A 26,916-nucleotide genomic window follows, 5' to 3' on the forward strand; every position below is an offset into this window, starting at 1 on the left:
GCTGGTCAAAAATCACGGCGGCATGCAACGGAATATTACGTTAAACGGATCCTCAGCAAAGGAGAGTTGGCAGAACGACGGCGTAAAAGTGCTGAAAGTGCTAGGAAACGTTAAACGGCCACGCAAGAAGGTTTATTGTGCGTAAATAAACCCATGCTCTCCCGCAGGTGTGACTAGCCCGTGCCTGAGCGATCGGCGGCAGCCATCTTTTATTTCTTTCTGAACGGGGCAGCCTGCGGCTACTCAGAAGAAAATTCAATTTTGATCGGCATATAAATGCATCTTAACGAGTGCGCGTCACTTTGACGCGGTGAGTTTTCGCGGTTTTGTGACGTCGCGTGACAGGCAGGTGAACTGAATGCAGCCTTAAAACTTTTGACCAATAGCCGAGGTCTAACGGCGAAATGGCGTCGAATCTGAAATAACTATTTTTCTTTTGTTCAGTCCAGTCATGCATAATCAGTGTGTACGCGTCATATCAGATGGGGAGTTATCGCGGTTTTCATGACGTCGCGTGACAGACAGGCGAAGTGGGGTGTTTCTAAAATGTTTTGGACCAATCGTGGAGGCCTGGTTGCAGAATTGCAATATAGAAGTTTAGAATAGTTTTGCGTTATAGCACCCCATGTATACCACAACAGCTCTAAGTTATTCGCCTCTGCGGCGATGCTGTCTTCTTGTCATACAATGCCCTCTGAAACTAAAATCTCGCAATTTTTTCCTTTCTTTTTATTATATATAATTTCCTGGAATCTTGTTTGGTCTATATTGACAAAGAAAAATATCAATAACGTCAAGATTCTGCACAAAGCATTTCTGAGATATGTTGATCACATTGAGCGTATATCATCAGCTAACTTAATTCCCAAATACCACCAGGCCGCGTCCAATCTCAAGTTCAACAAATCACTACACATGGCGAAAAAAATCTACCACAACGATGCTAATAAAACAACCAGAGTACCTCCACTTCAAAATATTTCCTCGTTAGCACAATATCTTCCACTAGAGGCCCAATACTGAGCACCGTTTAACCAGCAAACTTTCTTCAGCACTTATCGAAGCGTTTTAATATCATGACAGAGACCAGAAATTTATAATTCCTAATTATACAATGAACTCTCGAGTACTAACTCTTTTATTTTTGTTATCGTAAACTAAAAATAACGTTCAGCATCATGGACGGCCCTCGTTACCTCTGGCCTGGATTTTAAATTATTTACTGTAACGTTCTCTTGTACCGCAGCCACGGATTCATTGGTTCATACGCTTAAGCTGGCTGCTTATGTTGTGCTAAAACCAATTTATTGCGCTTCAATTCTTCGTGTGAAGTGAAGTGTTTGCGAGCATAGATGTAAGTCGGAAAGGTACGTTTGGGTCGTGATCCGTACAGAACGAGTTGCCATCGGAACGGGAAGCGGGCTTCTGCTGTGTCTAAGAACGGCAATACCGGTGCGTTTAACATGCCTGTCTGAATCCTTATGTAATATCCTAATCCGTGTGGAACGAGTCCGCATCGAAACGGGGAGCGGGAATCTGCTGTGTCTAAGAACGGCAATAACGGTGTGTTTAACAACCCTGTCTGAATCGTTATGTAATATTCGTCTCGTTAACGTGCAAGTGGCAACAAGTCAACAATCTCAAGCCTGAGTTATTTTCGGCAGTCAGGGCCATCGGTTATTCTCCCCGAAAAAAATAAATAAATTTTAGTTGCGAATCATCGTCAGTGTTCGACGTCTTCTAATTCTTGTCCTCCTTTTTTGCGCTGTGTGTTCACATTAGGGACACTCCGTACAACAGTTGGTGTGAGATACGCCGCACACTCGCAGCAGGCCATCGTTATACAGGCGAAAGCAATCACGTTATACAATCTCGAAAGATGGAGAGAGAGAGAGAGAGAGAGCGACATTGGAACGCATGTCACACTTTTGATCTGTTGTAGCCGTGGCCTGGGTAATTGAGTAGCTTTGTACATTTTTTGGTGTGCCTGCCGCTGGCTTCTTTCGTCCCCAAAATCAAGATATCGCTTGGGAAATTGAAGTGAAAGTACTGATCTCAATATATTCAACAGTTGCAGGCGTGTTAAATCAACCATATTTCTTACTTGTTTGTTTCAGCTGTTCTTGCTGTTCCGTTTGGTTTATTTTAGGGTATTTATAGTTGCAGTAGTGAAGCGGTGCATCACGTTGGTGCAGTGAAAATAAAAATGGTTCATTACTAGTAGCTTCATGCGTTTCACGGATTTGCTTTTCCAACTAGCAGTCTGATCACATCTGGTCTATGATGTAAATGACATGCATTGTAGTTAGGCATACTTCTGTGTTATGGACAGTAGCAATATTTACTTTTCATGCTGCTTCAAGTACCCTAGGAGAAACAGCTCACATTTGCATGTGTTCTGCAGTCAAGAACGATTACAATGACGCTTAGCTTCTTGCAATTAATATTACAAAATTGAGTGTCTTTTTGTAATTTCTGAGGCAGTTAATATTTCTGTTCCAGACATACAGTGAAGAGGATGGCACCAGTGTAAAGCAACAGACTACCCACACTAGAGAGAAGCTGCTGCCTGCTACAACAAGGACGTTATGTGTAGTTTGGCTGCTACTACAAGGTCTAGAGTGTATGAAGTTCATAATACCCCCCTCCCCCTCCGCGGGGAGGGCGGGAGATGAGGCCTGCAAAAATGACTGCTTAAGTTTGAAGACTGGGCGTGTTGGTATAGAATATTAGAGGTTGGATTGCGCAAGATTTTTCACTAGACACACAGAAGAGAAACACACACCAAAGAGTGATCTGTGGTGTGTTTTTCTCTTCTGCGTGTCTCGTCAGAAATGTTGCTCAATCCCACCTCTAAAAAGACTGCTTAAAGTCGCGCTTGGGAAATCTACCATGTCCATTTTTAGAGAAAGGGGGGCAACAAGTGTCCGCGGCCCATTAGCGACCCCCCAAACAGTAAAATAAAGGAGAGTTTGGAAAAGAGCAATTCTAAAACGCAGGGTATTCCATGTCATTGTGTTGGCTGCGGGGCAGATGCCTGTGTCACCCGATTGCTTCGCAATGCAAGTTGCCCATCTTAAGCGGTGAAGGTCGGTGCGAAAAACTGGGATCTGCTTGCGCTACTGGTTGTCGCTCTTTACACGACCGCTATGCGCGATGTCGCAGGTGAGCCATTTATGAGCTGGCTTGAATGGTTTCAGGGTGCCTGGAGATGCAAATTTTGTTTTCGCTATTGTAAGAGAAGGTGCACTACTTGTCTTCTGTCAATACAGTCACACGTACGGTTCAGTCGCGTGTCGTTTGTTTGTATGGGTATGTCTGCAGAGGCTCTTTGGTCTCCTTGCGATCAGAACGCACCACCTACGCGGTAGTGAGAGCGCTGAGGCTTGCTGCAAAGCTAGCACGGCTAGCACAGCGCGTTCCGGCGTACGCTACCGGTAAAAAGGGACCATATTGAATCTCGCTTTAAAAAAGCTTTCCTTCCGCTGTGTCTTTGCATAACACCATCTGTCGCATTTCGTCGTATGTTCCACGTGCTTTAACTGCTTATTTTCGTGTCACTGCAGAAGCTAGTTTCCTTTCTCTAATGTTGTTCCTTATTTTATGGTATCCACTATGGGGACGCCAGCCGCATGGCGGCACGTTGGTCTGCTCACCAATTATCAAGACATGGGGACCTTAAACAAAATTTAAGAACGTATTGTGCTCATCCATAGACCATTTTTTCCACATATATAAAATGCTGCTGCTTGAGTGTGCTTTATTTATAGATTCCCATTCATTCTATGCAATTTTTTTGTAGCCGCTATATTTTCTCCGCCAGCGTTCCATAATTCCAGACAGAATTATGTGCCCCAGTATCTTCTATAGTACGTTGTTCTCAGATTTATTTTATTTGTTAACAGCTCCTTTTTTATGCTATCCTTAGGTGTATTTTCTTCTTTGAAGCTAGTGAACCAAAGTGACGCATTTGCTATTTTTATTGTGTTCATTTGTTGCTGGTTGTGCAACTTCGGGTAAAATAATATGCTAAATTGTTAGGGTGCACTTTATTTGGCAGGTATTTGGAATGCATTTAAATTGCTTTCTTGACGTTAATAGTGCATTTTACCTTGGCTCCCGTACCTTTGTCAAGCTGCTGATTGCACCTACAGGCAAGGAATTCCCCTAGATGTTTGTGGAACATAAAAGTCGATTTCATTTGATATAATGTGAATGGGGCCAATTATTAGACATCTCGTAAGTGCCTGGATGCCTCGTATATGGAAATACCCTAACCTCAGTGAAAATTCGCCAGAGTTGCCAAGTTTCATAAAAGCAAAAACTGTTGTCTGCCTGACTGTAAATTGAAGATGAAAAAAAAAATACCCCAATTGACGTAACCTCATTTGCGATCCTAAAATCATCAATTTAATAGCATTGTAATGGCGCCTTTTTATCATCGCCGCTCTACGACTTGTAGTGATGTAGACGGCAAATGGCACGAGTTGTCACAAAAGACAAAAAAAGAACATTTTCAGTAGCGCTTATGGTATTAATATTGTTGCATGCATTGAAGACCAAAAATTTACGCTGCATGTTCCATCTCTGCTTAAAAGAAGGTCAGATGCAGCGAAGTCACTATGCACTGAATCACTGTGCTGGCGTCCACTCAGGCGTCCCACCGTGCGTCCGATGCTTCATCAACAGCATATAGACCACTGTAAATAGACACCTCTCATGAAAGTTATGTAAGAAGAAAAATTGAGTTCCCTGAATCTTTGGGCACTTTGCAGATGCTCTCTGTCCTTTTCAGGCAGCCGGCTCACAACACAAATCCAGGGTAGCATAGCGGTGGTTATGAGATCGATGAGAAACGTGCGTGAATTGCAGAGTTCTAGTAATGTTCCTGGTTGACAGTTGATTCAACATTTTCTCGTTCTTGTTTTTTTTTTTTGCGTCTTCGTGCTCGGAAGATACCGGCTGAGATAAAACGTGCCTTGGCGTTGAACTTGACGAGTGCGTAAGATTCGTTGATCAAGCAGTACGAGAAGTCAAGAATCCGCTAATCGGGCTGAGAATCGTGCCTTCTCAACGCCGCCCTCAGGAATCGATGTACAGGGACCAATACACGCAATTAAGCAGGATAAACGACGTCGGGAATATGACGCGGCTGATCTTGTCCACAAGCATTGCCCTTTCACGGCACTCGCTGGCGATGGCCTCTGGTGGCTTGGGAAGCTTTGTACCGTTCGGCAGGGCGGAATTTTCCTGCAACGGTAAGAAAGGGAGGCGGTTGGTCGAGAGGCAAATTAAGAAGCAATGATCTACAATTTTTTTTACGTAATATCTAACGTGCTATGCGTCATTCTAGAATATTTCATCTATCCTGCTGAATCAATGCCATAGTTAGTTCAAGAATCTTGTGTGAGAGATACTTGCTCTTCATAAAAAAAAAATATGGAAACAAATCGAGGATAGTACAGCGAAGTAGGCATAATATAGCTTGTAAAATTTGTAGAAGCAAAGAAGGATTTTCTTCGAACCCAATGTTCCTCCGAGCTACCTTGAAACACGTGATTAAGGAGGACTCAATCGTATTGCTAGCGAATTCATAGAGGCTTTTCCTTCACCACTTTGGCTGTCAGTGACCTAGGAGATCCTGCTGCAACGATCTTTTTGTTTGGCATATTGTAATGTAAAAAGGAAGCAATAACTCATCTCCTTACAATAAAAATGGAGCGGAATTTAGTTCCTATCAAAGCATTTCTTCCCATTTTCGTATAAAAGGAAGACGCTCAGCACTTCGCCCGGCTTTGTGCAAGAAAGCCCTAACTTTCAAAGAAATTTGTATTTTAACGGTGTAGCCTTTTGTAATTCAAGCGTAAAAGAAAGGACAGAATTGCCTCACATCTAGAGCGGTACTATGAGCATAACATTCCTGGTGGCTTTGACGCACTGGATGATGCATGCTTCCACCTACAAACAAGCTTTCTTCACAGTTCTCCCAGAAGCTGTAACGCACACTGAGAAGGCATCATTTCACTAGTAAGAAATTATTTGTTTAATTTTATGGCTGCTTTCGCAGATGGAATCCCACATTGGCATGCAGTATCAGAATTTTAATAAAACTATCACAGGCACTCTAAGGATTTGTAGTGGTATTTGTTAAATTTGTCCTGATAAACAATCTTTATTTCGTCCGTCTTTCCAACACACAGCTTCTCTGTTTTCATGAGTTCATCTGTTGGGGGAAAGAAGGCGTCCCCAAGGGTAATTTTCTGTTCGGAGAAGGCTCCAAAACAAACATATTGTGGGTTACATGCGCGGAGCTGCACGGGGGTTAATCAGTATTCTTTCTATTTGACTGGTGTCTTTGCTAATGGCCTACTTGCAATTTTCAGATATTCGTTTTTGCACATGACCATTCCCAACATTCCCAAGAGCCTCAGTTCATCCACAGAAATATTGCAGAAGTCAAGAGCAATCAGTAATATGCTCTCAAGAGTCTGCGCAGTGAACTAAGAAGCAGTTGTAACTGAAATCTGTGAGCATATACTTCTTGAGTTTGGATAAAGGAGCAATGACTTTGTTGCACTTGTAGATTTGACGCAAGTGTAAGGAGTATTTATAAAAGCGAGATTTAGAGTTTCTTGGGGAGTTGAGACATTCAAGCAATTGACCTCCAGTGTGGACGAAATACTAATGGCGCTAAACCTTCATCCATCGCCAAGACCGATATACAGCAGCACGTACTTTACAAAATAAACCGTGCATGGCAGAGGAGTCGCACTGGTAAATAAACAGTTCTTAAAGCGAAGAAATACAAAAATATTATTTGAATGGTAATGATAGTTATGTTATAAAAGAGGCCTTGTGGTACCCTAGCTATTTTTATTACCAGAACATCAAATTCCGCCAGCGAATCCACCATTCATAATTTCGCGTATTGTTCATCGGCTTGCACAATAATTGCACCTTTCTTCGGGTTTCCATATGTTACAAAAAAAAGGGAGATACATATTGTTCCCGAATACACTTCAGCTAAGCAAAGCTTTCAGTTAGAACATCCTCTGTTCAAAAAAGTTTCTTACTTTCGTAAATATACGGGTCCCATATAAACATATACGGGTCCCAAAGGACTAGTTCTTAATGGAAGCTCTGTTCCGCGGGAATGGTTCAAACAAGGCAATGTCGTAATGCATGCAGTACAATATAAACTGCATTTCTACAACTCGGGAAGTTATACATGTGTGCAAAAGATGGAAGTCTTCCAATAATGAACGATTTTCGTTGAAAAGCAGTACTTAGGAATAACATTAGTCCCAGTAGGGTCAGTTCAACTCATGCGTTGATAATCAGATTTGCACAAGGAATTTCGTTTGAGACCGCAAATAAAGCTGATCCGTTGAAATCTTTGTTGCTGAGCAGGAACTATCAAATCTTCAACCAAGAGATTGACTAAAGGACAAGCAAGTTCGTTCACTGCACGAGTCAATGTCATCGCCCACTTTGTAGACCTCTCTTCACATTCTACGCTTTCTCGCACTCAAAACGCTAAAGGCTCCGTGAATTCTAAAAAAAAAAAAAAAGCGACAAGACAATGACTGCAGTGCGACGTCGTAAATTAAGCGTGCAGCAACTTACAGATATTCGTGGCGACACAACCACAGCTCTGATGCTTCTCCGGCGACCGTCGTCGTCCGGTTGGGCTTCACCCATCAGTATGTTCACAAGGGCGTACTCCATGAGCGAGGCGAACACGAACACGGTGCACGAAGACATAAAGATATCGATGGCCTTTATGTAGGACACGGGTGGAAGAGATTTCTGCGACTGGGCATGCTGCGTCGAAAGAGTCAGCAGGCTGGTGACACAGAGGGTCACCCTGGCGGGCACGGCCTCGGGCTTAATCCAGAAGGAGATCCAAGACATGATGACGATCAGGCATGTCGGTATGTACGTGTGGAACATGTAGTAGCCCAACCGTCGCTTGAGCGTGAACACGAGCTGGATGCAGGTGAAGTTGCCTGTCAGAAAAGGAGACACAATTCTAGCGCCAAGAAATGTAGCGATAGATAATTGGTCTTAAAGGTCTGCCATTTTCAAACAAACTCGCACTGATATGTTCGAGGACCCATAATAAAGAAAAAAACACGTTACAAATAACTAGCTATAATGAACACGCAAGAAAAGTTGTGTATTCGATGGAGAAATATGAAGGGTAACTTTTATTCGATGACTCCTAAACATTATGTTTGGAGCGAATTTATAGGTTGCGATCATGCAGGCGGCGTGGCCAGGTATTTTGTTTGTGAACACGCAGCCGCACTCCTGACGTCAGCCTTCGCTGCAAAACAAAAACGGCCATAGAAGTCTCCCGAACAGCTTCACTGCAATACGTTTCTAAGGAAGGCTGTTCGTAAAAGAAGTCATGTAGCCATGTTCGAAATATGATTAGCGAAGGCAGTGAGCCAATACCAAAAAGCAGCTATGCACTAAATGCCATGTGAATAAAGCAAGGAGCAGCAATGTTCTGTTCCTTCGTACCACATTTATTCCTGTGGCGTCCATGGTTAAACGACTACTCCATTTTTTGTGTGTTTGGTTGAAGCTATGTGCGACACAGTGAAGTTAGAAATGGTGCAAACCACAAAAAATGCAACCTGCGCTCCGTTGACATTACGAAGATATGATCCGCACTTCTTTTCCTTCCGGATGTCCTTGACGTAATTCAATATATCGCGGAAAATATAAAAGAATGAGACAAAATAATGCAAACTGCGTTACGCGAATATTATCGGTCAAGTCGGAAAGCAAGGAGGAAGAAGGAGAATATAAACCAGTTATGAAAATTGTAAAGCATGTCATTTGAGGAACGGTTCTTTCTGGTGAAATAAAGTTGATGAAACAAGACATCGGCACTATCAGTATCGCTCACAGGGCAATTTTAATGTGAAACTTTTTCGTGCACTACTTAGGGAATTGGCACCACAGACATGTCGGAGCATTACTTTGCACCGTTGATAATGTTACAAATGAGATCCTTAACTCCTGATAGAATTCTGGATGAAGATCAGACGCGACTTCGCGGATGCTAACGTTCCTTCCTCCCCTTTCTTATTTTTTTGAGCATCGAAGCGCGCGTGCTTTTTGTCCTTCTAGCAGCAGATCTATTTCTGTCGATGCAAGCGAATGAATTTCCAGCGGACAGTGTCTGGGCAGAACGACTCAGTTGTTCTCGCTGTAACCCTGCGTTCTTGAGTCTGTGCGAGAAATGCTTCTTGTTGAAGCTGCCATTTGAGCTTGAGCAGCTGCATTTATTACAACTAATGCTTCGTCTTGTACTGTTCCTTTACCGTTACAAAGAAAATGGCGCCGCTTCGGCGCGGGCTGGCGCACATACCTGTGGAGTAGACTTGGGTGCAGTCTCCCATGGTGGTGGAGACAAGGTTGTGCTGGGGCAGCTCGATGGAGTCGTCCACCACGAGAGGCACGTCCTCTTCCCACGCGAACACCAGGTCGTCCGTCGTGTACGAGACTGCGGGAGGCAAGACACACGTGGGACTAAACCAGGCCGGAGGAAATTAGGGCCGCGTGTGTCGAGTCCCCCGAAAAAGAATGCATCCCAGAGCAGTGGAATACTGACGTCAACGTAGCTTGTCCGTCTTCGCGTAGAAATTTAAGCATCTATTAATGATCGTATTCGACGATAGTTTGCATTATTATAAATGCAAGGCGGTTATTTTCTGTATTCAGTCAAGAATGGACGCTTCCACAAAGCCTCAAGAAAGACAAGCGTTTGGACAAAGGTGGTATTATAAAGAGAACGACGCCTAGCATAATGACTAATTTGACGATTACTAAACTGTATTTTGGTCACTTATGATAGTGTAACAGTGCTGTAATCATAAAGCACTCATAAACATGCACGCAGCATTAGATGTGTAGCGCACGTTCTAGTTAGAAGGCGAGCGAAAACGACATCGCTTTGAGAAGGAATGGTAAAGTAAACGGGCCAATTTGTTTCAGTGCTCTATTGTAATAGCTTTTTCATACGTTAATCAGACGACAACTAAGCTGAAATGAAACGCCCTTTAGCTTACATTTAATTTTTTTTTGCCACGGTACGTCCACTAGTTTCAGCAATTATTCAGAAGGAAGACACGCTCAATCTGAATGTGCGAAGGTACAATCTGTGAAGGTATGACGATTAAAAGGACTGTAAACTATAAAGGTTAATAAGGATGATGACAACCGCTTGCAATAAAACAGAACTCCGATTATATTTAGTAGGGTCCTACTTGTGGTCCGTTGGCAAGATTCCATGAGGGCGGCCTTTAGCGTAAAAACAAGAAAACGAGGTAAGGAGACTCGACAAACTAAAGCGCAAGCTTTCAAGTCAATTTTATTGTCGAAAGGAGTGGAGATGCATACACAGGCAATGTGTGATCTGCTTTCTGTTGAAAAAAAAAATCAACAACAGACAAGTGGATTACGAAAACAGTATCACATGGGGAATGGATGGAAGGAGCAATGTACACGCCAAGCATACCTAGTTGATGCGAGTTCTTTAGCTGTGGATTGTGCCATTTTTAATCCAACTCTTTTTGTGACAATAGCCAGCTCTCTTGCAGCGATGCAAAAGAAGGGGATGGATCCCCCGCATGTGTTCACAAGGGTGGTGCCCTGGGCGGTTTACGTCCGTATCGGGAACACGGCGCGTGGACAGGAATGGAGACGAATAGGGGAGAAGGGAAAGAGTGTGGTGGCGGCACTGCAGCAGTGGAAACGGCTAGGGGAGAGGGGGAAGTGTGGCAACAGCGCTGAAGCAATGGAGACGGGCAGCGGGAGAGGGGGAAAGAGTGTGCTGCCGGTGTTTGTGTACGTGGCCTGCGTTGCTGTGGTTATTACGTCACGCGCATAGGAGGTGCCGGCGTGGCCGCGATAGATGCACAGGACGTGCGGCGACCGCAGCAGCACTTGTGTTGGTGTAGTGCGGTGCCGTATGGCAAAATATGCATAATTTTATATTGCATGCAGCTCATGTATGCAACCTAAGCAGCTTTGGTGATAATCCACCATAATACGAGTGTTGCAGCCCCAAGATTCTTTTTTTGTTTTTTGGTATCTTGTTTCAACAACCAGTTGCACGTCATACATGGTCGATATTTATAACTTCACCCTTCTAGCCAAGAAAATTTAGTTGGCAGTTTGCAATTGTGTGTCTCAAGACTCGATGTCTTCGTTCTTTAGTTTGTGCGTCAATTCCTGCCGTGATGGATCATTTACAATACTATAGAACTATTTTCAAAGCAAATAAATATAGAAAAGTTCACTTGGAACCAGTAAAGCTTCTATCGCTACGAAGTCTAAATGTTATGCTAGAGGCAGAATAAGTCTCCTAACAGCCGCTAGGCTGAGTGCAAGATCCGGACAGGATTCTTTGGAGAAAGAGATATGGGTGACTTGGGCTTGGTCTGAGGCACTAGTTGTAAGTGTGACTACAAACATCCTTTCTTGCATCCGGCAAGTGGAAGCATGTTTGGTCATTATTCGCAAGGAGATCCCCGTTTGCACCTAGAATCAGCGCATTTTCTCAGGCAACGGCATTTCCTTAAGCAACGGCTTATCTTTTTACAACGAATACAACACACTGAAATGCGTAATGGTTGGACAGAAAGGGCGTTACTATTTCACTGCCTCTGGAAGACAAACTATCCTCACCACCAGAAACGAGGTGGTTAGCACCAGACAGCTGGCACATTTTTATGGCAATATAATTTATAAGGGCAGTATAGGTGTATTTACGCCGTCACCGTCACGCTATGTCGGTATCAACGGCGTATGATTTGGAAGCGCGCGGAGGACTTAGCCTGACTTGGACCGGCTTTCATGCTTGGCTAGCTACTTCGGGCGTCACTGCTGGGATCTGGCGTAGACAGATTTCTGAAATGTCGAGCAAGCGTCGTCGCAGCATCACATTGTCGTTGACGACGCCGGTTGAGCGCCCGCCGGCGTCGGCGGCGAATATTTGTCAGAAAGTTATTCCTTGTGGTAGGAACCTGTTCCTCCCACCTAAGCCGGGGCCACCCCTGACAGTTGGACGTTCAGGTCACGCGCTCCACAGCACGCCCCGTACCCCGCCACGGGTGCAAGTTTTTCGCAGCTAAAGACGAGAAGCGCTCTACAAGCTCTACCAGCTGCTAAGAAATACTAGCCAATAGAGACAGCGAGCACATCACCAGCCACGTTAGCCGACCAAGGGGAAACAGCACTGATGAAAGAAAAGCTTTCTTAAATTGGGCCCCAGGTACACAACAGAATTACTTGTTTACCGATAAAAATGTAGGGTAAAGTCACAGTGGAATATGTTATCACAAATTTTTCCAGTTCCACAATAATAGAAAATAACTCCACTCACTGCTCTCAATCTTGAGCGTGCAGACTTGGGTGTCGTGGGGATAGGTCTCGAACTTCATGGCACACGACAGCAGAAGGGTTAGCCTAATAAAAAAAGACAAAAAGGTTGTTTTAGGCTAATCAGGAGACAGCATGCACCATTGACTAGATTGAATTTTTTGTTTTTTTTTGTCAGGCGACCCGCCAAGAAAGCGAACTTTCAAAAAGCGGATTTCCATTTCGTTGCTGAGTAATAGGTCGCGGGTTCGATTCAAAGCCGCCAAACACACATTTCTAAGACGGAAAAATGCGGAATATGCACTTGTACTTAAATGTAGGCGGGCGTAAAGAAACAATGTCCGCAAAATGAACCGAACCCGTCATAACAGCGTCTCTCAAAACCACTGTGCATATTCGGGAAGTTAAAGATCACAGTTAATTTTGAACTTTTACCTCACAAGTGGTCAGCTGACGCATTTTACGAAATTTATTTATTTATTTATTTAGCTTTTTAAATATATATTTATTTATTTTATATTTGAATACTGAAGCCCACAATGGAGCTATAGCAGGAACGTATGGGTAGAAGTGGATGAAGTACAAAAACTGGTAAGAAACTGATTCAGTCAGTCTGAACACAACACGTAACTTGTAGATGAACCGAATAGAATATTGAGAACAACGAAAATAACATGAAGCAGGTCCCGTGATAAGCTGATGTCATCGACATAATTACTTCAGTAGACAGCTATGCGTTAGAGCCTGCTTGTTAGAAAAAACTAACAAATTTTGTCTTAATATTTAGGGAATACCTGTTGCCTGCCCCTGCAAAATTACCCTGTTCCACCTTTCAGCAAAAAATGCTGCTTCGCAGTAGATTATCTGCATTCAGCTGCTTCTTTACACCCTCCACTCGCCACTTCTCTGTTTATTGTATCTGCGCGCAATTGTGGTGGCGAAAAAGACAAAGCTCGTTTGAGACCTGAATTTACGCGTTCTAAGTGTTTACTGTGAACATTGGCAGGAAAACATCGAAGGAAGTAGACTGACAAGAACTTTCTTTGAACTGCCATGCGTAAGATAGCTATATATATTTCTGATTGTAGAGAGAGATTATACACAAACAATGTTTATCGCATACACTCATGTGGCAGAAGTGACACGAAAATTTGATGAATCTCTCTCTATCTCTGATGAACAATCACGCAGTTAATCGCACTGGCCGCGGTGTAACAAAGGCGAACACGTAAGCTAAAATCGACCTTGAAACTTATGGCAGCTCTTAAGAACTTAAAAATACTACCATTATTTGCAACCAAATATGAAGGAAATTTGCACAATAAGAAGTGTAGCGTCACGCACTCTGGAAGGTAAATTTGAAATAATAATTGCAAATGCATTCGGCTCTATTGTGAGTAATGATTTTGAGACTGCATGACGTAGCCACAAGATTACTTGTATGTCAAATCCAAACAGCGGTGAGCTGAAATAACTCTACGTTCATTACGATAACATCACGGCTCACTAAAACGAATGTCACAAACGCAAAATTAGAATTCCAAGAAAGAAAATATTTGGTCCACATGGTCAAATCAATTTTGCGGAAGCGACAAGGTGGAGTAATATTCATGAAACAAAGAGACTGTCACCTTTGCCCGATTGTCCCGCAGGTGCAAAGAAAACCCATCGGTTTCTTCGAAATCTGCAGTTGTCACTGTCTACTCTAGATTACGGAGTCACTATCAAGAGCGCGGACAAATATTGTCAGAGAATTACAGTTATTTTTAATAACTTTTTGATGCACTGACCAAAAGTATATATTCTGCGTTGTGTGGGTTTCCTTTTTCTTTTTTCAACTAAAGATATTGTTGAAGATATCTCGACTTCTGAACGTGTACTGGCATTGTCTAGCCTTTTTTTTCCTTACTCAACTGTCCTTATTGCTCTGAGCCACCCAGATTTGGTGAACGCTTCATCGCTTAAATACGCATGCGTGGACAACGCATCGTCGCCAATGTGAGCTAAAATAGATTTAGGATCAAGTTTGACGACCACGCAGGTTATGCTATTGCATGCAGTGAGTAAAGTGAATGAAATGCTCTTTAACTTTAGCGTTACTAAAGCATGGTCATGAGAGACTCCCTGACAAGAAGTACCGTGACATCGAGTGAGAGGCAGTGTAAGTTTGACAGTATTTATCACGAAAGGGCTTTTTCTCTGTCGTCCCAATTAAAATTGTCCGCTACGGTGCCGCACACCAAACGCATGTACACCCGTGAACAAAGGTATACGGACCAGGAGATTGCACGATAAAGCCGATATTTCTTTCCCCTGCCTGAACGCAAATTGAAATTGAGGACTGCAGACCAAACTTGGCATTGCGAACTTTCCAGTGTACTCGTCAATTTCAGTTTGTGCATGGTAATCACAAAGAAATTTTTTTTTTTCGCAGACCCTGTCGTACGCATACTTTTGCTCACGGGTGTACTTCCTGCAGGCATGAATTCAACGCGGACAAATGACTGGAGCATAGTGTACCTTTCTCAGTTCATCTGCATTCATAATGGCGGCCGAAAGAGACGTCTAAACATGTGCCTAGAATTTCAATATATTTTGAAAATCGCTTGGCAAAAGCCATTGCACGTCACGCTACGCAGAAATTATAAATAACGTGAACTTTCATGAGAGTCTGCTGGTTCGCGGTTCACGTCGCGATAATGGCGCACCTTTCAGACATTTAAATCTTCCGTATCCATGGAAACCATTATGTAGAGTGGCTAACTGGACGTCACTTACTTGACCATGTAGAGGATGCGCCTGTCGGAGTAGAGCCAAATGTAGTGGTTCGGAATGGTCATCTCCTGGAACGTGACCCGCTTGGCGTTCTTGAAGAAAGAGTCCGGTCGCCACATGCGCTGAAGCCAGCTCACAGGCAGCAGGCGGTACTTGGACGTCATGTTGCGCGGAAGACGCAGCCGGTAGTCGTGCCAAGTTTGTGACATGAATATGTCCGCGACGTAAGTCTGTGCGAAAGATATCGCGCTATGTTGCGTTGTGCGCAACTTGGGAATGCCTAATATTTCTCGATTTCGCTTAGGCAAGTGTGAGCAGTGAAGAAGACCGACATTCGCAGCAAGATGAGACATAATATGAACTCAAGCGCTAGAAAAATAGCTGTCTCTGCGGCCAACGTTTCTGCAAGGAGACGTACATCCAAGACGAGTCTTGAGAAAGACTCGTCTTGGCCAGATGAACCAGATTGGCCAGATGAACCAGATTGACCAGATGAATTGTGGAACCATACTTGACTAATGGTTAAAGAGAGTAAAGGGAGGCAAACTTCCTCAGCCAGTGTGTCGATTAGGTGACTTGCCGAAAAAAGAAGCTATAAATAATATCTGTTCTTGGCAAATTAAAGATATGTATTCCAGCACCAAAATGACAAGCGCGTACGTTCGCTAATTTCCAGTGTCAGTAAGATCAAATTTTAAGAAAGACTGCCAATGACGCAAATGATTTCGAGCAAGCTTGGTATTTTTCATGACGCTCACGGCATGATTGAGGTCCTTAAGCAACGGCTTATCTTTTTACAACGAATACAACACACTGGAATGCGTAATGGTTGGGCAGAAAGGGCGTTACTATTTCACTGCCTCTGGAAGGAAAGCTATCAATGTATATTTTTTTCTTTAAAAATATGGTAGCTTTTTTCGAATCGATGAAATAACTCATGTTTCAGTACCTCCAGGAAGTGATTTATTGATATATCTAAATACTGGTTAGGCGGTCACGTGACAATGGACAATTAACTTTGGTGTGTTTGTGTTAAATATTTATGGAAAAAGAATCGTAGGCTTGACGTTAGGAATGAGGAAAAGAGCGATGTGGACTGGAGAAAAAATGGGGGCACTCAATATTGCGGGATACATTCAAAAGTAATGGAGAAGAGCTTGCCATGTAATGCGTAGCCTGGATAGCCAGTGGTCTATTAGAGCTGGAGAATCGGTGCCAGAGTGTGGGAGGCGCCGTATTGAATTGCATTGAACTAGATGTGATGAAATTGAGAAATTTGCAGGTATATTGTGTCGTCAGTGGACACAAGACAAGGGCGATTCGAGATCGCTGAGAGAGGTGTTCATCCAGAAGTGGGCGCAAGTAGTGTGATAATGATAATGAACTGTGCAGTGAAAACAAAGAAATTATCATCTTACCATTGATCCTTCGTCGATGGAATCTAGGCTGAGCACAGTGACGTGGAAGCTCACGACGGTAGGCTTGCCTTGACGAAGAAAGAAAGGCGAGAAATTCCAAGCATTTGCCGTCAATTCACGAACGCGTTCTCCATAAAAGTGCGTCAAAATGTGAATAAAACTGCCGGTCACAAATTGTAAACTGGAGGCAAAAAGATGCCTGAAAAGTGTAAGAGTGAGAAAATAGTGTATTGGTGAAGGTGAAAGTGTTCGCCAGCTCAATTCGACTTCAGCTTATATGCTTGGCATTGCGGTGACCATAAAAGGTGGTTCCTTTCTTTTGCAATATAGAGTGGACATATGTTGTATTGCGAAAGCTCTAGCTTTAAACATAACTAGCGATTCGTTCTGACCCATCGCTCTTGCTAGAACTTCTGAAGCTGACGAAGCCGAAGGGCTATATCACATTTATTAATTTATACATTTTAATGCCTATACTGCAACATGAGCTTACAATCAGCAAACCACTCGCAAAAGTTCCCAAAATTCTCGGTAACCTTGAAATTTTGCCTGAAGAAATCACGCACTTTTCTATATTCTACCGCCTCTAAACGCGGCCGCCACAGCTGTCAAGCACACGCATGATCACATCTCCTTTTCAGATTTATTGTTTTCGCCACAGTAACGCATTCGTTGAAGGCATCCAGGAGCACTACAAGCAATGTAGTTTACTGTTTATTTTTGTAAATGCAAAAAGAAGATTCTAATCCATGACGAGCAATTAAGAGACGTCATCAAACTGCATCCACCTTATTTTTGGATTTCAGACTGATTCTACCTGGAATAGGAAATTTTTATTTGCCTGGTCTTCCGAAGGTCAGCTCAATTGTAGACGGATCACAAGTTTCATTTCTAGTCAATGACATTTTAAGAATTAATTCGGAATATACCTTGATTCAGTAAAGAAAGGTGGTGTCTACATATATCCGCGAAAAACAACTTATAAATTGCAAAGTGACTGTTCGTGTGCAAGCAGCTACTGGGTGTATGTGATTAGAGTATATAGCGAATGTAACACAATCAACCGTTTTGCAGAATCACACCTGCAAAATGTGGTTATATTGAGAAAACTATCGAATAACTTTGTCATATAGCGAACGAATGCTTCACAAGCAGCACGGCTAGTGGCACAAATTTCAGGGGTCTTGCACTGCTGTGAATCAACCTGAAAGGGCCGAACTTTGGCCTCTTTGCCAGTTAGTTGGCACCATTCAGGCAAGGTGTTGTTGCAAAGATGAGTATCAACGTAAGTTTGGCAAAAATCTATCCTGCCTAAAGAAGGTAACCACATTTGTAGTGCAAGGCAAAATTTGTGGACTCTGACAGATATTACATGCAATGAATAGCCGCGAAGTTGGCAAAGAAAGCAATAAAAAGCAACAGAACAGAAATAACTATTACCATTTTCTTTTGGAGGTTCAAGACTATCGTAGTCTCCGGGATTCTCTGGGAGAATCGACTCCAAGTCCAAAGGCTCTTCTCTGGAACAAAAATGTGCACATTTGACGAAACTTGTAGTAGCCATTGGTGAAAGGCTTCAGCACTTTAGGCTCTTCTCGGAGGTCATATTATTATTAGGAACGCATGAACTTATAATAAATTAGTACATAACTATGAAGGCAGAAGTAGAACAACGATAATTCAAGCAAAAGTGAGATACATATTATGAAGCAACATTCCAAAGAGCAAAAGAAATTAATAGCCCCGAAACGAGATCAAAGAAATAGACGCATAGGGAAGGATCTCGTCCTAAAGAAAACGTGGTCACCGCGTTCTATTTAATAATGATGTGTGCCAGAAAGACAGCAGCAAATATCGTGTGATAAGGGTTTTGCAAGGTCATTAGAATAACCTCTATAGGGGTCTGATATATTTAACACGATTGTCTTACCCCTCATACTTTCTATTAATTATGGGATTGCCATAAAGTATGAATTTGAAGTAGTGTAATAGTAATAGATTTGGAAAGCAGAAATGACACGTGTCGTCATGACCTGGGTAGATGCAATAGGCATTTGTGTGTTTAACCGAAACCGTGATACCAGTCAATAATATTTTCACTCACTGGGGACCTTGCGGCAAACTCGACTGATGAGGTGCAAATAAAGGGCAAATAACACATAATGCATATAGGAAGGACATATTCAACAACTTACACAACTCAAGAATGACAGGCACGCGAGGGCATAGCTGAGGGAATGTGAGAATTACAATGTATAGATTAACAAATCAACAAGTAAGTACATGAAACATAAATAAAAAATTAAAGAAATTAATACACTAGCTTAACTCCTATATAGTAAATTGCAAGTTCTGTTAACTATAATTCACCGCAAGTGCAAAGCCTTCGTTCTGACTTCCGCCCTTTCTTTTATACCTACTTGACGTGACCCTAACCTTTTCTAAGCCCTGAACCATAACAACATACGCAGACTTGCACAGCTTTCCCCGCGCTATCATCCTGGAGAACGCAGGGAGCACCAAAGCTTCCGCCCTTTACAAAATTGCATCTCAAAATTCAATTTCTTTACTTCAAGTTCCAACAATTTACATGTTATTCAAACGCGCAGCAAAATCGACAACAACTCCATATTGGGCATTCAACATTGAACGCTATAGCAGTGACACATACTGAATCCCGCAAACATTTCATAGCTTGTTTCAAGCTTTGCCTTTTAAGCTATCAGGAATATTTGTCATCTGCAGATGCGTTACGCTGGCACTTCAAACAACTTTTCTCTATTTAGCAAATAGACGTCGCCTGGAGCGGCTCGGCTCGTACGCCTTAAACAAAGCGCAGGCAGGCAATCACTCCAGGCCAGACTCAAAGCGTCGCAAGGCAATACACGGATAAAATAAATGCTGAAGTTTTATCCTCTATAGGGAAGTGGCCCAAATTTGAATCGCTCGAAAGCGAATCAGAAATCATTCTATTCAATTTGGACCCGAATGGAAAAGTCACTATTCGCGGGCCCGAATATTTTTCGTACAAATTTCCAATATATGAATTTGTTGAGTGCGCACGTAAAAATATGAAACTGAAGCAAGAGTGACATTTTATTCTTTTATATACAAAATACTTTAGGCCAACATGTGGCCCAGGCAGTAGTGCATTTGTTTACGTTGTTGATAACTTCCGAAGTAAAAAAAAAAGAGCGTTGTCACAATTAAAAATAAAGATGTACACTCGAAGGGATTTCGTAAAGCGCAATCAAATCAAAGATAGCTTTTCCTGGAAAAACGAAGAGAGAAGGAAAAATTTCGATACAAGTAATCTAATCTTATTAAGCTTAACGCAGCTACAATAGCACTGATTACTACTTCTTTTTGCGCGCAGGCTAAGACACATCAAAGCCTGCATGTTCGTGCTCGTTTAGCACAAATGCAGTTTTACTATTGCATACAGTGGACAGGAATATTGGTGGACAGGAATACATCGGCTTGTGGGGTGTCCGATCAATTGAGCCTTCTTGGATAGATGGAAAGCCTAAATCAATTTGGGCGCGATAATAGGGGTTTAGCTTGTGTGGGTGGTGAGTAAGTCTGGCTGATATATGGGATGGAGATGGGATGAACGATCAAGGTGTAATTCACGTTTCCAGGGGAGGAAAAGCCATTTTAAGCATGCTACCTTGTTTCTAAATGACAGGGTGGAAATGTCATTTTCATTCATTAAATGAGAATGGAGATTCATAACGTCAACAAGAATGAAATATAAAGCGGCCGGTAGGTGTGTTTATGTGCTCCAGTTTGTTAATGTTTCTTTTTTCTCATGAAGTGGTCCCAGATGACTCGAGAATATTGTAATCGCGAGCTTACCAGTGTGTTGAATGCTAAAAGTTTCACGGATGTGCATGAACTTGTGCCTTAGCAGGCCGAGTTTAGACCAAGATTACGCACAAACCTTCACATGCACAGACTTGCAGCAGACGCACACACTTTCACCCAGGCCCTATAGTATACATTGTTGTATGTACATAGCGTAAATAAAGTTGTAGAATACGCAGCATCGCTCAAGAAGCCAGACATTTGCATCGAAGACAAGACCAAAGCTGATTTGAGGCGGGTTTGTCATACGTCAGAGCTGCTATAGTCTCGTAACCACTTCTGTTGGAAGAAGCCGACCGGCTACTATATCACCTGACTTGGTGTCTTGAAGATCTCACATTAACATGTAACTGGAATGGAATGATTCCTCACCATGCCAAGAACACGTGGCACTAGTACCCAATGAAAGCATAATGAATAAAGAGTGTAAGTAGTCTTAAAGACGTTATAGCTGCGGCAGAATGTGCGTGCCTGTGCCGCTGTCGTCATTTGCCGCGCAGCCGCCAACTGCCACACGCCTTATTGGGCATGTGGCAGAAACAGAAAACAGAAAAACAGAAAGTGCGAGCCATGTGTCGACGCAAGCCCTTATGAAATACTATAGAAATAAGCTGCCTAATGAGTTACCAATTCCTAATAAAAATAAACAGGAGAGACACAACGCCGACATTTAATAAAGATATAATGATCAAATCATGTGAACCGCCCTGCACGTCCGCATTGCCTTTCTTCAGCGCTGAGAGTTGGTTGAACTCTTATTTTATGCTACGCCTCGATTACTCGCACTGTAATATTCTTCAGATAAGACACGCGGAAATTGTGTTACTAGACACCATATAAGAATACAGAACTTGCGTGAACTCTTCGCATTATATCCTAGTATGCTTGCGTGCAATATTATTTCATTATAATAGTGCCATCTTCCGCAACCACTCCGACCAGTGAAAAAGTGTTCTCCACCGGCCATCACCGCAGGAGATGAGCCGTTCCAGATTAATCTCGAATATATATAGAGCTACTAACGCGTTCTTATAAATTTGTCATCTTCGTTCTCATAATACATGAGCGCGTATGCCTCGCAGATTTATGAGCACGCGAACAAGCACATTGTCTGCAATTCTCCTTATAATTTAATAAATCATTAGTCACACTGATCAATTTAACAGCAGGTGCTTTATAATGCTGTGAATACTAAGGCATGGAAACGTTTCTATACTATTTGTACAAATGGCCGTTTTTATTTTCGAGAACTTTTGCAATAAATTGAATTATACCGTCTTATGCCGCTATTCGATTCGTAATATGATTCGGTCCCAGATACGACTATTCGCGCATACCTAATTTGTGAACCTCCGCATGCCTCTGAATGAGGGCGGCGCTGAATGACGCATTTTTCTGGTAACGAACCTTCTGCTCTCATTGTGAACACATCCTCACTGTTACGACACACACACACTTTTGCATTTCACCCCCATCCAAGTGCCGCTGCCGTGGCCGGGATTCGTTTCTGCATCGTCAGGCTTAGCGTAAGTGACCCAGAAATCTGCGTTTCAGACAATATAGTTTATTTATTGCTTAGTGGATACTTGAAAGGAAAAAAAACTGGCAGCGGCTCAAATTGTAGCACGCAGATAGAAAGGAAACCCATACACGTTTCTCGAAAAGAATGCCTCGCACTTGAACAAAAATTCTTGCTGGTTGAGTAGTCGAACCCGGGACTAACGCCTTCCCTGCGCCGTCGTTCTATCATCTGAGCTAACCAGGAGGAGAAGTATGGGAGAGGCCTTTGCCCTGCAGTGGGCATAACCAGGCTGATGATGATGATGATGATGATGATGATGATGATGAACCAGGAGGATAGCCAATCGCAGACTGAAGGTGAGGCACTAGGACAATGAGCATGGTAAATTAGTTCGGCTGAAGCCCGCAAGGTGCACGGTTTTCCTCCACCTTGCGGAGTTACGCAGAACTGATTTGCCACCTTAGCCGATACTTATTTCGAAAACAGGCAATATGGCTAGTCTGAATACTTGTTTTGCGCAAGCATCTTTTTTCTCGCTAAATTAAGAGATCCGCTTTGTCAAGCCGTCTTGTCGCCACATAGTCAGAGGCTGCAAAAGCACGAAGCGCTCTTTAGGTAATAAAGGCCGAGAAGTGTACCATTTTAGCTGTAAACTAGGAGGAGGAGGAAAGAGAAAAGTAGAAGGCAGGGAGGTTAACCAGAATAACGTCCGGTTGGCTACCCTACACCGGGGGAATGGGAAAGGGAAAAACAAAGATCACAGGGAGAGAGAGGAGGGAAGGAAAGAAGGAAATTGCGGCGAGTTCGCTGACGCGTGTGGTCTTACAGAAATCGCGTTAATAGTCACAGATGGTCGCACAAAGCCGTCGTAAGCTAAGAGACATATAGGTGTACCTGTACAACAACTGCCGGTTCTAAGAGAGTTTTTTTTTTTCTGCTGAGAATGCTTGTTTCGTTATCCTTATTTTATTGTCTATATTTATGTTTTCCTTGTCACGTGCTTCATGATACGATTCACTTTGCCGTCCGAATATTTATGCGAGTTCTGGCTTCCACATGCAAGCGTTTGCTGCAGCCAGTCTTTTTAGTATGCAGCCTTCTGACGGGCATTTGAGAATTTATTCACTGATTTACTACCGTTATTTTCAATCAGGACTTTTTATATCCATGTGCTATTTCAGCTTTGTTTTCCTCACGGTGTGTATTATCGCATGTCACACTGTTCTGGAGCGCAGATCCTTGCAATACTTATAATGGCTCCTTGTCGGTTATGTTCAAGCAGTTTGCCTGATACCAATATTATTGAATGATTGCTTGATTGATTGATTGATTGATTGAGAAATGTTGAAATACCTTGTGAGGTCCACGGTGAGGCATAGCATGCAGTGAAGCAGGATGGCACGCAGGCATTTCATAGCGAGGCTAACCGTAGGCCGGTTCCATTGGCCCCACCAAAGCGTTGCCCTGCATGCATGCATTGTGGGGGAGATACACGTTAGACACTGTATTCTTTACTGCTGCGAGACATACGCTTACATTATATTCAGTCTTTCTATGTTTCGTCTTTAAGAAATTGCACGCTATTTCATGGCACCTTCATTATGCGAGAAGTGGAAGAAATTGTATAGAACGTGCTTGCAAATGCTTGTGTGAAAGCGCAAACAAGCAATTTGCTTAAGAAAAACTAATACTTCGCCATTTCGCTCGTGAAGAAAAAGTATGCTCGTGGCAAAAAACAGAAAGCTAATTGAGAAAAATATTACTCTTCCCTAATATGGCACCTTGTCTCAGTTAAATCACGCTAAACATAACCGTGGAGGACTTGTTTAGGATACTAGTATACGAGATGATTTTCGTGCTATCCAAGAAAGCCTTTGACAAGAATGTGAAAAACGCGTGCAAATTACTCAATAGCGCAGAAAACGTTTGTAATCACTCATGCTCCTAACGCCTTGTTGATTTTTCTCAATAACATTTAAACTTTTGTAGGGGCGGCTGTAAGGTAATGCAATATACTCGTACTATATTATGCGCGCTCGATGAGCTACATTTGAGGGCGATCTAGCCATACCGTAAACAGTCAAGAAAGATTGGAGCCATTGGCCAGTACGGTATAGTCTAAAACTGGATCTTACTCGCTTGTTTTAACAATCATCTTCGATTGCTTCGGCGAAATTTCTCGCATTGACTCTTGCATTTCTGCATCTCGAATGTGGAACTAATCGCAACAAGTGCAGTCTTTCAGAATTCAACCAGAGAAAACATTCAGCTTTCGTATATTTTAGGTAACATTGTGCGCCAATACGTATTGATTCCATCTTTAAAACTTGCGCTTCTAAAAGACACCTTATCTCGTAGAAATTACAAAGAGTAAAATATATCTGCTACTCGAACTGAGACGCGTGCTTATATGCAAAGCACGAAGACGATCGATTTTTATTCGACCTCACGCTTACTTTAAAATGAAGTGCGCTTCAACCAAACTGGCAAGCTGAGCCTGAATATGAAAAAAAGAACAATGCTTCCTTCAACTTATAAGGAACCAAACTGCTTGCGTAAATCTCTAAAGCTGCCGGGAATCACAAAAATGTATTCGTTCTTGTAGGCTTATTTGGCGTCGTATCTCTGAATAAATGCGCAATCAAAAATGAACGAAAAAAATCTGAATTACAAAACCAGTCTTCTGCTTTGTTTGCCCCAAACTTGGAAATACTAAGATTTGTTCAGAAGGCTCGACAACAACGATCTGCTCAAAGGCGGGAAAAAGAAACTCAAGTAAAGGCAGCCAAGCCTTCGAAGCAATAGTGCCTAACTTCGTTGTAGTGCGCAAATAGGCTGACAAGGAGTACCAGCGAAGGCTGCATTAGATCACCAGCCGAAAAAGGAATGTTGCATTGGTGGTCTCAAAAAAAGACGATGCGCCGGAGATGTACATGCCGACAATCGCGTCGTTTGCAAACACTTCTGAAAGAGTGTTTGGGGAGGAGAAGGAGAAACAATGTTTATTCGGGAAAAGAATGCGAAATAAGAACGAAGGCAGACTTGGTTCTTCCTGCTTGCACGCACGAGGAGGGGGGGGGAGGGGAGGGGCTTGCTCCGAGACTTCGGCAGCCTCAGCAGCCTCCCGGATTCGTGACATCAATCTGCGCTTGTAACGCGGGCTTGCATTGATCAGCCAGGATTTCCACGGTTGAGAGTATTTCGGGACTCAGCACGCTCCTAGACTCCTGCCCATGTGCAAACAATTCTGCAGATTGCCTCAGATCTCACTCTGGAAAACGAAAAAAAATGGACAATTTATTTTTCTTTCGGAAACGCCTGCTCGCGGAGCTGAGCATAAGGGGATGAACATGACAACGGCACCTGTGAAGGGTTTTTGTGTTTCTTTTCTTCACGCATACGAGGACTCTGTTACTGGGAAGTTCCTCTTTAGGCGAGTATAGGAACTCAGATGAAAAAAAAAATTACAGCAGCACTCGTCTAACGATGGCTGTTAACGGTAATGCGATTAGAATTCTAGGAATATGGTGGCACGCCGGATTCCCAAAGTCACGTTTATATAACATCCCCCGAGTTCATTCTAAGGCTTCCGATGCTTCGACTTTATCAGACATAATAATTGTCGCACTTTGCTGTTGCACTCACTTGGTAAGGTCGCCCATGAGCAAGGCAGCACGACGACGACGGTATGACGCTGGCGTTGTGACAACGATGGAATGAAGAAAAAGGAACGACGTCGAAGGAGCGACAAAGGCAGTATGACCCCGACATGAAGACAATGAGATAAAATTCTTAAATAATGGCGATCGTATAATGGCGAAAGCGCGATGACGAGGACATCAGGACGGTTGGATGAGGACGAAGGCTTGACGAAGACGTTATTATATATGCCGGATAGCGGAGCTGAAAGAACGATAGCGTCACAACGACGGAATGGCGTCAACGTTATCACAACGGATGTACGATAGCAACTGTACGACGACGCAAGGAAAACCATGGGACGCCAACGGCGGCCTGGATTAGAATAACGAAAAATAAATTAAGTGGATGAAGGCAGTACGTCGACAACGATGGAATTACGGTGATGGGATCAAGTTACTAAAGTGATGTCGATACTAAAACTACGACATGACGAAGATGGCATCGCGACAACGGTATGACGCCTACTGTGTGACAACCATGGCTGACGGCGACGGCTTAACAAGGGTCCGATATCGTAGGCAGAACGAAGATATTGGAGTCATCACGACGGCATCAAGGTGACGGTAGGACAATGAATACATGATGGCAAAACTCTGATGATGACGCTTTGGTGTGACAATCACGGGATGAAAATGTTACGGCGACGAGTGTAGGAGAAATATCGTGTGACGACGACTCTATCCTGCAGCCAGTGGGACGACGATGGTGTGAAGACAACGGCATGACCAGAGTCGAATTTTATTGCTCGAACGAGATCGATGGCACGATCGCGAAGTCACGACAACGGTGGCGCAATCGCGTTTGAATGATTACGGTATGATTACGACTGAATGAAGAACTGACGTTGATGGATAAACGAAGAGCGTATGATGACACTGGGATGACGTTACTGAAGAGACGACGACGGCACGATGACAGTTGTGCGACGATGACTACGCGGCAGCCATGCTCTGATGACGGCATGAGGAGAGTCAGATGAAGGACTTAGAATGACGACAACGGCATGACCGCGAGAGCATTGCGACGACGGCATGACAACGTAGCATGACGACGACTGTATGACGACGATTACATGACAACCATGTGAGGAGGATGGGATGACGACGAGTGAAGGACGGCGATAGCGTGACGACTGTATCACGAAGCCTGCACATGACGATGGCATCACGACGACGGCATCGCGACCTTGAGCACATACCTATTGACCCAAGCTGGCACAGATAGATAGATAGA

At 43.1% G+C, this 26,916-nt stretch overlaps 1 protein-coding gene across 3 annotated transcripts in view; it reads right to left on the bottom strand.

Annotated features, from left to right (window-relative positions):
• Positions 1-4,387: 4,387 nt before the first annotated feature.
• The window catches only part of LOC126528280 (glycine receptor subunit alpha-2-like), a 154,291-nt gene continuing 131,762 nt past the window's right edge, over positions 4,388-26,916 (bottom strand). For all 3 annotated transcript variants that reach the window (XM_055069240.2, XM_055069241.2, XM_050176173.2), the window contains 8 exons: positions 23,335-23,445; positions 18,033-18,112; positions 16,593-16,660; positions 15,178-15,404; positions 12,404-12,486; positions 9,386-9,520; positions 7,627-8,009; positions 4,388-5,250 (listed from right to left, as the gene is read on the bottom strand). In XM_055069240.2, the coding sequence (XP_054925215.1) occupies positions 5,083-5,250; positions 7,627-8,009; positions 9,386-9,520; positions 12,404-12,486; positions 15,178-15,404; positions 16,593-16,660; positions 18,033-18,112; positions 23,335-23,396 (1,206 nt within the window). In that variant the 5' untranslated portion in view covers positions 23,397-23,445 and the 3' untranslated portion in view covers positions 4,388-5,082. The remainder of the gene's footprint in view (positions 5,251-7,626; positions 8,010-9,385; positions 9,521-12,403; positions 12,487-15,177; positions 15,405-16,592; positions 16,661-18,032; positions 18,113-23,334; positions 23,446-26,916) is intronic.

This window comes from Dermacentor andersoni, chromosome 9, assembly GCF_023375885.2.
Source record: "Dermacentor andersoni chromosome 9, qqDerAnde1_hic_scaffold, whole genome shotgun sequence".
Taxonomy (NCBI): Eukaryota; Metazoa; Arthropoda; class Arachnida; order Ixodida; family Ixodidae; genus Dermacentor; species Dermacentor andersoni.